Here is a 12,034-nt window from a genome sequence, read left to right as displayed (position 1 = left end):
ATTACACATATTCGTAACTTGAAGATAACATTATTGGAAGGAGCAACCTTTAACCTCGAACATGACAGTAAAACAAACATGAAAAATACAAAAAATAAAATAAAATAAAAAGGATTAGATAGAAGTTCATAACATAAGATTAGAAATCTTATCACACCTGTGTGTGGAAACTATGGATTTAGAACATAGATGTATGTTTAAAAATAACATGCAATAAATAATGAAACGTATGGTTTGGAACCAATTGATCATAATAACACATTAAATATATACAATGTTAAAATAAAAAATAGATTAAATTGTGTAAAATGAAATTTAAATACATAAATACATAAGATAAATAACAATAAATGCACTACAATTATATATCATGGTTTTGCCAACAATTGTGAGTTAGTGTCAAGTTGACTCGTGACACCAACTGATTAAAACACTTAATAAATAGTATAGATATACAACAAATGACGATAATAATTTGTCAATATTAAAATAAAAAAACATAAAACAAATTAAAATGAAGTTTTAGTTAAGTGGTAAATTTAATGTTTTATTAATCTAATTGATGCGGGTTCAAATCTTAACATATGCATAATTTAATTGGTTTTTGTTAAAATAAAAAGACAAAAAAATGTCCCAAATATTATAACTTATTTTAATTGCGAGAGAGCATTTCATAATTTCTTAATCGAATTTATGATCAGATTGTGGGTGACACCAACTTAAATAATATAAATAAGTGAATTTTAGGCAACAATTCGATAAATCTAATGTAACATTGAATTTTGGTTGAATAATTGTAAGTTACATGCTCATGTTCCAATCACAATGGAAATCATTGGTACCACGATTAATAATGTAATTATGGTTTTAATTTATTTTGATGCTAAAATTTTTAATTTAATCTTTTTATTTTAATTTTATATAAATTGACAATTTATTTTTATAATATTATTAATAGAATTAAATTGATAATACTTTACTTACATCATTAAAGCCACGTCATGGATGAATTTATGCCAAATTAAAGTAGCTGTATTAATCTCAAATTTCAGTATAATAAAAGGATTAAAAAGAAAGTTAGACATACTTAGAAACATGCTAAAATTAATTATAAGTTAATAACAATTCTATTCTTTCATCATCAACTTAATAGTTTCGTATTAATATTTTGTATTCAAATATTTCTCACGCTTAAACATATCATCACGATACCATCAAAGATAACCATCATATTTCAATTTCCTAAGCTAACTAGCCCGAAGTGAAGCACTTTCCAAGTTAGTAGAACAATAAAGCGGTGCTGGGGGACCAATACATGTATGATTCAGCAGTTTTAACATATCTACTAGTCTTGGATGCTTTGGGTTAGTTAAAAAAAAAATCCCCCAGTTTCTGCTTGAAAATGGGAAGCCCTTAGTTGATGCAGATGAAATTAGCTATAATTGAGAATAAAATTATCTCAATTTACTCAAGAACTACAGTTTACTATTATAAAAATGAAAAGGTATTCCACGGAAGATATTGTCTATAAAATGGAAGTTCTGGAAATATAAATATTTCACCATAATTAGGCAACTCTTCTACCACCTCTTAAGTCTTATCGGTTCACTCATAAATATAAAACATGGTTGAATTATGGGCACTTCGTGATGGTCTCTCTTACTAACCAACTTAATATCTCTAACCTCCTTATTGAAGTGGATACCACCTCTGTTATTAGTTTCATCAACAACATTTATCTGAAAAAATTGTTGCTTCATCTTATTGTGACTGATTGCATGACTTTGCTGAATGACTTCCATCAAACTCCTCTTTTGCACATCTTTAGGAAGGGCCCTAGCTAATAAACACAACTCTTGCTATGGACAAATGTAATACTGCTAGTATTTCTGTTGTTTATTTTGAATAAGAAAAAGTTCCAAATAGTAATCACGGGCCCTAAAGGAATTGAGTGCATTAACTATATGATGAAGTGAGATGAAGAGGGCCACAATGTAACACACCCCGCACGTAGTTTTCCATTCTTTCTTTCATTTAAATGATAGTATCGTATAAATTTATCTATAGAAAGTGCATCAAATACAAATTTATATATATTTTTATTTGTTCATATTGATTTTTAACTAAATCTAGAATCGAATCAGGTCAAACTCTTAAATGGAAGCAAGTTCTTCCAACAAGAATCGATCATTCGACCCCAACAGTCATTATTACACATTTAAATAATTTACTATTTGCTTTTGGAATTTGTAAGCAATCATCGAAACCAAACCAGTTTTCCACATTTCATGATGCAGATATTATGATCTTCTAACAGCTCAGTTGAATTTATGGTAATAACAAATTATTAACAAAGAGTAGGCTTAACCGACGAGATTTGACAGAATGGTTATCTTCTCGACTTAATATCAAATTGAAGTTTATTCATAGTGTCTCCTTGCAGTCGTTGTAATAGTAATGTTATGCATTCAGGGTAAAGTGGTAAACCAGTCCTAACCAGGGATCGATTATGATAATAATATTCTAGAAGTGAACCCCCCATATGGTTGAAATTTGAAGTTGCAATCTATTCCCATTCCCCCACATTCTTTTTCAAGTCAGCTTATCATCACAACATTGACGACACTTTTTCACCATTGCCCTGCACTGTATTTCACTGCTACTTAATGTCCTATCACAGACTTCAAATTCAGAGCTTCAACATCAACATACATTCATCTTTCACTTGTTAAAACAAGAATGCAACTGGTCTTTTTAACCATGTCTATAGCTCTTATAGTCATACTTGTTCTACCATTTGTCAGCTCATCTCAACAACATGTGGAATCCATTAATGGCAGCAATACAAACGATAAAGACAACATTACTAAGGTAATCTATTCATGTTGTTAACTTAGAAGCTTTGAATTGATGGAGTTTAATCCTCTTTGGAATCACCTAGTCTGAAGCTTGAGAATTCACACAGGTGAGTCATAAACTGATGTTTGAGATTATATTGCATGGGATTATCCTTTGGGCATCAATGGGGTTTCTGGTGCCTGTTGGGATACTTGCTATTAGAATGTCGAACAAAGAAGAAGAATGTGGGACGAGACATCAAGTTCTTTTCTATGTTCATGCAGTGTCGCAGGCAAGTTCATCTTTTACGTTTAGGTATATAATTTATATATGATGCAGTATTGGCATTTAATTTTGTATATAGTGCAATATAATTTATTAATTATGCATAAAATTATATAATATTAATGAATGAAATATTAACTCATATATATTATAATTTGTGTTACAACTAATGGTATCTCAGCTTAATTTGGATAACCCTTTAGCTTTTTCAATGATAACAAAAGAGAAAGCAAAAAGAGCATTTCTATGTATACGGAGCGTGATTCGTGGCATTAAGATATATGTCTACCCTCACAGTTTCTTCATATCCAATTAAAACCAAGAAAACTTTAATTATTTGCTTTTAACTTGAGAGAGGCAATCATTTTACAAATATTTGCTTTAATTTTTATTGAAATGGTAAAATTTATTTTTAGAAATTATTTATTTATTTAAATAATACGTAAAAAAAATTATTTATAAAATTGAGGTGAGGAAATAATTATTTACAAGCATGGCTTAAAATGAATTGTAAAAAGCAATGTTGCCAACCTATTAAAAAAGTATTTTAATAAAAATAAATAAAAATATTTTAATTTAAGAGTGTCGTTATGCAGGCAGACGACACCCTCTTTTAAAAAATATATAAAATTTATTTAAAAATATAAAATTAAAACTCATGCATAGTGCATACCCCTTTAGTTAAAATATTATTATTTATTTATTTTTAAATTATATTAATTATTTTTATTAAAATATTAATTTTTATAAATGGTGACAGGTTGGTGATATCGTTTTTTACTATTCATTTAAACTCATTTACATTAATAATTTTTCTCTCACCCTAATTTCCTAAATAATTTTTTCCGTATTATTTAAATAATAAATTCTAAAAAGTAACAAACAATAATAACTATTGAAAATTATAATTTAAATAGTAGAGCCTTTTGGTCATTTTTCAATTCAATTCATATCTAAAGGTGAATTTAGTTAATTACTTTAATATAATATTTAATCTATAAATAAATTAAATATTTATATCATAATTTAAATAGTTGTTGTGAATATGCAAGGGCCTACTTTTTCTAAAATGAAAAACTTTTTATTTAGAATTATTTATAATTTATAAAATTTTAAATTAATAGTAATACAATTATACTTTGGCCATCCAAAAATGATAAAAATTTGATTTAGTCTTTTTAAAAATTATAAATATATAAACTATTAAAATGGTGAAAATGTATTTTTTTTACTATCATAAAATTATACAATTTAATTCTACCTCAAAAAATTTCCTAGCTTTGCCCATGTGAACATGATTCTTTTTTATACAACATGTTTTAAATCATGTTTTTTTTGCTAGTGTTATCACAGTTATTGCAATCATAAAAAATGATTTTTAAATTATATTTTTAAAAATGATTTATGATGTATTATTTATAAAATAAAATTATTCACAAGTTACAATATATTTAGTATATACATGTAGTTTAATATCATGTGTTTAACCGCTATGAATCGTAGCCATTTGGGTATTATTACGGTAAATATCGACGGTAGGAAAAAATCAAAATCATAAAATTAACATAATTGTGATTGCTATTTAAATCGGATGCATAATTATTTAATGATTATTGATATAATGACGGATCAAATTTTTTAAAATTTTGAGATTTACAAATACATGATTGTTAAATATTAAGGATGACAGTAAAATTTATGTTGAGCAGATACTTTCTGTACTTCTAGTTACAGTAGGAGCAATCATGTCCATCAAAAACTTCAATAACTCCTTCAACAATCATCACCAAAGACTAGGGGTAGCTTTATATGGTATCATATGGTTGCAAGCTTTAACCGGGGCTCTACGTTCATGCAGGTAAACCTTCATAAATGATTTGCCTTTGTAATTTAGCCCTACGGCTTTGCTTGTTAGAGTGATAAAAAAATTGGAAAGAAGAAAAATTGAAGGGATCGAAAACATATTTTTTTCTTTTCATAAGTGTATTTGATGGGAAGGACGAAAAAATAGAAAGAAAAATATATTTTCTTTCAATATTTTTTCTTTCCATACATTGCTTCGTAGAGTGAAAAAAGAAAGAAAATAAAATTTTTGAAAAATGCATAATTTTGAGCTAACATGTATTTCTATTTCATTTTCTCTCCTATCATTTTATTTTGGAAGGATTAATTTTTACACACTAAGATGGAAAATGATCATCTCTCCTATTTTCTTTCTTTTCATTTTTATTCCAATGAAGCCCACTCAAAATTTATTTTCTTTTCACTTTTTCACTCTCTTCTTTTATCCCTTTATTTTTTTACTCAACGAAGCACACCCTATATCAGCTTGCATTTTGGGATATAGAGTGCAAAGTTGAAGCATTTATAATGCATTATGTTTAGGGGATCCAAGGGAAGAAGTGCATGGTTTATTGCACATTGGTTACTAGGAACTGCAGTGTGTATTTTAGGTGTACTCAACATTTACACAGGATTGGGAGCATTGCATGAAAAGACATCAGCAAGCACAAAGCTTTGGACCATAATTTTGACTGCTGAGATTTGTTTGATTGTTTTCATTTATCTATTTCAAGATAAATGGTCGTATTTACAGTCACAAAAGCAACCATCATTTGTGCGCCGTGAACCTATAAGACCCTACCCTTTCAGAACAAGAGAATATGGTCGTGGAATTAACTACTAAAAAAGGTTTTGGTTAAAAAATACGTAATTATCACGGGTTAATATCTAATCCATTATTTTCCAATACATGGATCATCGTCATTTATATGTGTAAGGTTCGCTCATGAATGATGTAAATTGAATTTATGAATGGTGATTAAATTTGTATTGGATAATAATGAATAAAAACAATAATAGAAAGGAGCTTTGCCCGTTATTACTTAGTAACAATTTTGTTATTTTTTCTCTTCTATAGTTTGAATTTTTTTTTTCTTTGAAAAGATTGGTCTTTAGAACATAATAAGACTTGTAAACAGAAATTTCTATCAGACTTTTTATTGAGGGTATTTTTCTGTTGTTTCTATTCATATAAGTTATTATCAGTAAGGAAGGTTGAAATTTACACAGTTCCATTGGGCATGGTGGTTAACTTTCACTCGTTTTAACATGTCCCCAATTTAACTAAATTTGTGTTTAACGGATTCTTATAGTGCATGTGTCTAGTATTTGTGTGTTACATACTATAATCCGAAAAACCTTTTAATTTTTTTTTTGAATTTACTGCATTAAATATATATATCAATATCCATAACTCAAATCATATCCACAAAAAGTGAATGAGACAACAAAAGCTTATCTTTTTAAAAAAAAAGATGCATATTACGAATACATATACTAAAAGCAATGTGTATAGAACAACATCAGCTGATGTGTAGTCCCAAAATGAGGCAAACCTGAGAGCAGTGTGATTACAAGACAAGATAGCAGAATAGAGGAAAATGCTCTTTGCCCCAAACCGGTGGATGACCTTCTAGCTACCCCAGACTTTGATTGATGAAAGGGATGGATTTATATATTCGTAGCAGTACTACAATGGGATCAGTCACCCGCCCTGCCTGACTTTGTGCTCATTAGACCTAGTGGAGCACCAGGCTGTGTTATCTCTGCTATAAGAAGGGATACGGAGGTCTTCAGAAAGCTCTGTAAGATCGAAAGGAGCATTGAGGCATTAAAAATCAATCAGTGAAAAGGAATGGAAGCAGAAACGTACGTATTGGAGGTCATTAATTGAAAAGCATTGGTTAAAGAAGGGAGATATGTGGATGCTCATTTGTTTATATACATTACCTTTTATTGCACCGGCTATGAGCTTAAGAAATATTGAGATGGTTGGGCTTGGAAGAGACTTAAGTCAGATGCTCCCTTAAAGCAGTGAACCCCAGGCCATTAGTTTTCAAGTAGAACTCTTAGGGGCTAAAGAATTAGCTAGGCCATATGTGTATATATATACGGGGAGAAAGCTTCTGTGGGATTGAAAAAATGGGCGTCTCACCTTTAAGTGAATAATAGGTGATTATATCTGTTGCCACCGAGGAAAGAAATGCAGACAAGGAGAATGAATATGGGCAAGTTGAAGCAATGGTGGTCTGATTACTTGAATTTCCAGCAGGTAGTTGAAACAGGTAAATGAAAACAAACAAACAATTTTTATACATCAACTGACTCAAGCATATCCGAGAACACAATCGCATGTTCCTTTCCTTAACAAGTAGACAAAAGTCCTGTAATTTGAGAAAAAAATTGGTGTATACATGCTAATGAGAAAGGGCACTAATTCTGTTAACAAATTTAGAAATGGGTTGCATAGATAGATATATGAGTTAAGATCTTCAATAGCAATAGAAGAAGAAACTTTCTATAACAAACAGAACACTGCGTAGTTCCCATAGACATCAACTAAAAGCACATATGTTTTGTATCTTCATACTTCAATGGCTATTAAATCCCCAACTGCTGTGCTATCATTGCCAGAAATTTTATCACACTTCATGGCTTTTCATTCTTCAATGTTATTAAGGTGCACAAAATAGTTCATCTTCATACATGACCCCGCTGTGAGGAATTATACTTTTCATTTCAGAGTCTGCTTTCTTCTGCAGTTCCAGTGCATCCTGTAGAGTCGCCTCTACTTCACCCATGGATGGTCGTTCTTCTGCGCTATAAGAGACACAAGACATAGCAATCTCCACATACTTGTTGAAGCACTCTGGGGCTATCCTTCCCTTTAAATATGGATCAATATTGTGATAAAAGGTCCCATTCTCGATACACCAATTTGCGCAGGCTGGCAGAGATATTTTACCACAAATTACTTCGAGTAAGACAACACCAAATGCATAGACATCATTTTTTCCTGACAGATTTTCTAAATCAAGGTATCCGAAAGTAGCCCCCACATCTAGTGACTCTTTTTTAATTGAAGCTTTTGACATGCTATGAGGCCCTAACCTGGACAAAAAGAACCCAGAAAGCTTAGGAACCAATTCATGATCTAAAAGAATAGTGTTGCTGGTCACGTTGCGGTGCAGTACTATGTACTTTGCTCCGGTATGAAGGTAATGTAATCCACGCGCTGCACCGATGCAGATTTGTAGCCTCTTTTCCCAGGGAATTGGATTGCAACTGATACCATTACCATGGAGACAATCAGAGAGCGATCCATTGCTCAGGTATTCATAAACAAGGATTGTTTCCCCCTTCTCATTGCAGAATCCAATGAGAGATTCAACATTTAAGTGGTTCAGCTGGCTAAGGAATACCACTTCAGTTCGGAACGCACTCAGACTAAATTTCATGCGTCTGATAGCAACAGTAAAGGTCCCATTATCTATAACCCCTTTGTATACAGATCCAAAATTACTTATACCAAGAATCAAGCCTTCATCGAAGTTGGCAGTCGCAGCTTTGATCTCTGCTAGTGAAAACTGACGAATGCATAGTTCCTCTGGAAGCGTAAAATTTGGTTGACTCCCCCGTCGCGAAACGAAGCCAAATGCCTTTTTAGAGACTTGAAAGAAATGTGAAAGTGACATTGAAGAAATTTCAATGATGGTAGTTGAGAATTGAGGATGGCGATTCACGAGGCTAGAAGAGACTTGGTTAAAATCAATGCCGTCGCTAGGTTTTACCTTACAACATCTGCTCCGTCTAGTGGTTTAATGTTATTCCTTCAAAAATGCACTGACCAACATTAAACCATGCCATCAGTGGCTGCACATCCATCAAACCAGTTTGGGATCAACTGGATACTGTTGGACCTCATCAGATAATATAGACATAGAGGCAAAGTGGTTAGAGCATGGTTTTAGCCAACTTGGTAATGCAAAATGTAACACCCTAACCATATCTGTCGCCGGAATAGGGGTATTGAGTATTTCATTACATATCAATATTCATTATAAAACAAATCAAAATCATATATACTGTCTTTTATACGAGCCTCAGAACTTGAAATACGCATTAGAAACAAGTTGGAACTAAACCGGTAACTTAGAGAATTTTTCTGAAAAAAAAAAAGAAGAAAAATTTCAAAGCTGAAGGGTCACCACTGAAAAAAAATCGGCTGTTACACAAAATGTACTAACATTTGTGTTATCCACATGGGCAATGGTATTCTCGCAACAAGTTTGTTAATGAGGGTTTTAGTTAATCGGGTTCAGATATGGTTAGCTTAATTAAATCTTATCTGATGAAACTCAAGGCACTGACCAATTTCAGATTACCCTCTGCATCTCTTCGGACTGTGAGTTAGGACCCCCTTGTGTTAAAATAAATTTTGATGTTGGATTTCAGCTTGCAACAAATTTATCAGGATTGTAGTTAGAAATCATGAAGGACTGGTTATGGTAGCTTCTGCGTTGAAAAATAGTAACGTATCGGGTTCTTTTGCAGCAACAGATTTAGCGGCAATTCAAGTGCTCCAGTTTGCTTCCGATTAGGGTTTCAATCACGTTGAACTCGAGAGAGAGAGCTTGACAATTCTACAGAAGTCGAAAGCTGTAGAAAATAATAGATCCGTAATCAGTGCTTATATCATATTGATGGGAAAATTATTTCAAGACAATTTCATACTTTAAGTTCTCATATACTCAAAGATTTGGAAACACTGTAGCTATTTACTAGCAAAGAAAGGACTCACGGTAAACGAGAATACTTACTAGATGGAGGAAGCTTCGCCAGACTTGCTATCGCACTTGAGGTTGACCGCCGTGGAGTAGACCCTCCAGATTGAGCACTTAGCAATCGAAAACGACAATGGAATGCTTCGAAAGACGATTTCATGGGGGAAAATGGATTGCATGTTATTTTTTCATCATAAATCTTCCACCAATATCTTTTAATCGCGCTTTTTAATAACTTGATAAAAAAAAAAACTATTGGTATATGTATATATAAAACAAGCTTTAAAATTTTAAAATATATAATTTTTTTAAAAAAGAAACATACTTTATACTTAAAATTTGGAGGAAAAATAATAAATAATTTTTTTCTTCTTCTCTTGCCATACACCAATAAGGAAAATAATGATAAAAATCTTTTCATTTTTTCTTTTCTTTTTATATATATATATATATAATATTACTTATAAAATTTTATTATTTTAAGTAAAATATTAAATAAATATTAAATTATTATTATTTAAAAAATATATAATTCAAAAATCATCATGAGTAATTTAGCTTCTTTAAAAATATTTTTCTTTGTCTTTATCAAGAATAATTTTTTTAATATTATTTTTAATACTAAAAGAATATTGGAGGGCCTACTTGTATTGTCACGAGGGTTATAATTTATATACAAAAGGGGAAATTGCAAATATCTTAAACATTGGGGGGCCTACTTATATTTTTGGGAGAGTCATAGTATATTTACAAAAGACTAAATTGAAAAAAAATTAAACTTTGGATGCCCCCTAGACCTCTACTTGGCTCTGTCGTTGAGCTGAATTTCTTTGCTTTAGATAAGGATAAAACTAAAGAATTCTTTTATTTTTGGGTAAATTCATAATTAGTCACTAAACTATGGGTCAATTTTCGTTTTTGTCATTTAACTAAGAAAAGATACAGTTTGGTTATTGAATTATTTAAAAATTTTCATTTAAGCCACTAATCTATTTAAATTTTTTTAATTAAGTCATTGGACTATTAAGTTGTTTGTTTTTAAGTTCTACTTGCAAACTGTTAAAAAAAAGAACGTTGATAATGACAATATATCACAAAGTAAAGATAAAGAAAAATAAAGAACACATAGATTTTACATGAAAACTCTTTTAGGAAAAAAAACCACGGGCAGAGGATAAGATAATTCACTAAATCGAATTCGAATGATTACAAGAAGAGTAGACTATGTCTATTTATAGGCTTGTAAAACCATATTCTAATAGAAGGAGTGTAGTTAGATTGAAACACCTTATTCTAATCAACATCAAATATATGAAGTGTAATAAGATTGAAAAACCTTATTCTAAAATAAAATAAAAGAAGTGTAGTTTTATATGGATTTTACTTTTATTTTATTTTATCACTATATTTTATTTTAATAAGGATTCAGGTCACTCAATTCTAACACAAACGACGATTCTGCAATCGATATGGTGGATCAGTCCTCATCGACAAGTAGAAAAACATACCTCAGATCCAATTTGGTCTAACGATCAATGTTGGAGATCAAAGAAAAAAATTGTTTGAATTTTGGTTCGCTGATTCGTGACGATAAAAAGAACTAAACTGTAGAAGAGAATGGGAAAGAGAGCTTTTGATTGGTGCAAGTAACGCGAACAGAGAAAGCCATATAGCATCAATTTTAATAGCACAGTGGCTTAAATGAAATTGAATAGTTCAGTGATCAATTTGTAATTTTTTTAATAAGTGATCAAAACAAAAATTTATTTATAATTTAGTGAGTAATGGTGTAATTTACCCTATTTTTTTTCAATTTCCTTAGTTTTTTCAGTTTCATTTCTTTAGTTATTTTTCTAACTTTTCAGCTTCTCTTTCGTAAACACTACAGCAAAGCAGGCTTGTAGCAGCGTTTTTTAAGTGCCACTAAAAGTATTTACGGCGTTTTCACAAGCACCGCAAAAAATGCCGCTATAGACCATGTCGTTATTTTTTGTGGCGTTTTTCTCACATAAACGCCGCTAAAGAACATGATCTTTAGCGGCGCTTTTACCACAAACGCCGACCTTTAGCGGTACTTTTATAGCATTCGCCGCTAAAGGTCATGTTCTTTAGTTTAGCGCTGCTTTTTATCAAAAATGCCGCTAAAAGTGCTGTTCTTTAGCGGCGTTTTACAGAAAACGCCACTAACTTTGGTAGATTTCTAACATCCAATTTTCATCCATATGCAACCCTTACTGTAACATGGAAACCAACCAAAAACAGCAAATCTGATACTTCAAATTCAA

At 31.0% G+C, this 12,034-nt stretch overlaps 2 protein-coding genes across 5 annotated transcripts; one reads left to right on the top strand and one right to left on the bottom strand.

The window, feature by feature from the left end:
- Positions 1-2,531: 2,531 nt before the first annotated feature.
- On the top strand, positions 2,532-6,117 carry LOC107911303 (cytochrome b561 domain-containing protein At4g18260). Of its 3 annotated transcripts, none has more exons than XM_041106329.1 (4): positions 2,532-2,871; positions 2,966-3,130; positions 4,833-4,981; positions 5,577-5,705. In XM_041106329.1, exons 1-4 carry the CDS (start codon positions 2,740-2,742, stop codon positions 5,614-5,616), a joined length of 486 nt encoding a protein of 161 aa, XP_040962263.1. In that variant the 5' UTR covers positions 2,532-2,739; the 3' UTR covers positions 5,617-5,705. The 3 variants fall into 3 exon arrangements, with proteins under 3 accessions (XP_040962263.1, XP_016694656.1, XP_016694657.1); XM_016839167.2 differs by having other exon boundaries at positions 2,534-2,871; positions 5,509-6,117; XM_016839168.2 differs by having other exon boundaries at positions 2,535-2,871; positions 5,598-5,731.
- A 777-nt stretch (positions 6,118-6,894) lies between these two features.
- LOC107912673 (receptor-like protein kinase FERONIA) lies at positions 6,895-9,966 on the bottom strand. 2 transcript variants are annotated; one of them, XM_016840964.2, is made up of 3 exons: positions 9,786-9,966; positions 9,337-9,624; positions 6,895-8,876 (listed from the first exon to the last, which is right to left on the bottom strand). In XM_016840964.2, the coding sequence occupies exon 3, from the start codon at positions 8,658-8,660 to the stop codon at positions 7,641-7,643; it is 1,020 nt and encodes a 339-aa protein (XP_016696453.1). In that variant the 5' UTR covers positions 8,661-8,876; positions 9,337-9,624; positions 9,786-9,966; the 3' UTR covers positions 6,895-7,640. The 2 variants fall into 2 exon arrangements, with proteins under 2 accessions (XP_016696453.1, XP_040962262.1); XM_041106328.1 differs by having other exon boundaries at positions 6,895-9,624.
- Between the last annotated feature and the right edge of the window lie 2,068 nt (positions 9,967-12,034).

This window comes from Gossypium hirsutum, chromosome D11 (assembly GCF_007990345.1).
Source record: "Gossypium hirsutum isolate 1008001.06 chromosome D11, Gossypium_hirsutum_v2.1, whole genome shotgun sequence".
Lineage (NCBI taxonomy): Eukaryota > Viridiplantae > Streptophyta > Magnoliopsida > Malvales > Malvaceae > Gossypium > Gossypium hirsutum.
Note: the sequence above shows the minus strand (reverse complement) of the source record. Positions and strands in the feature narration are given on the sequence as shown.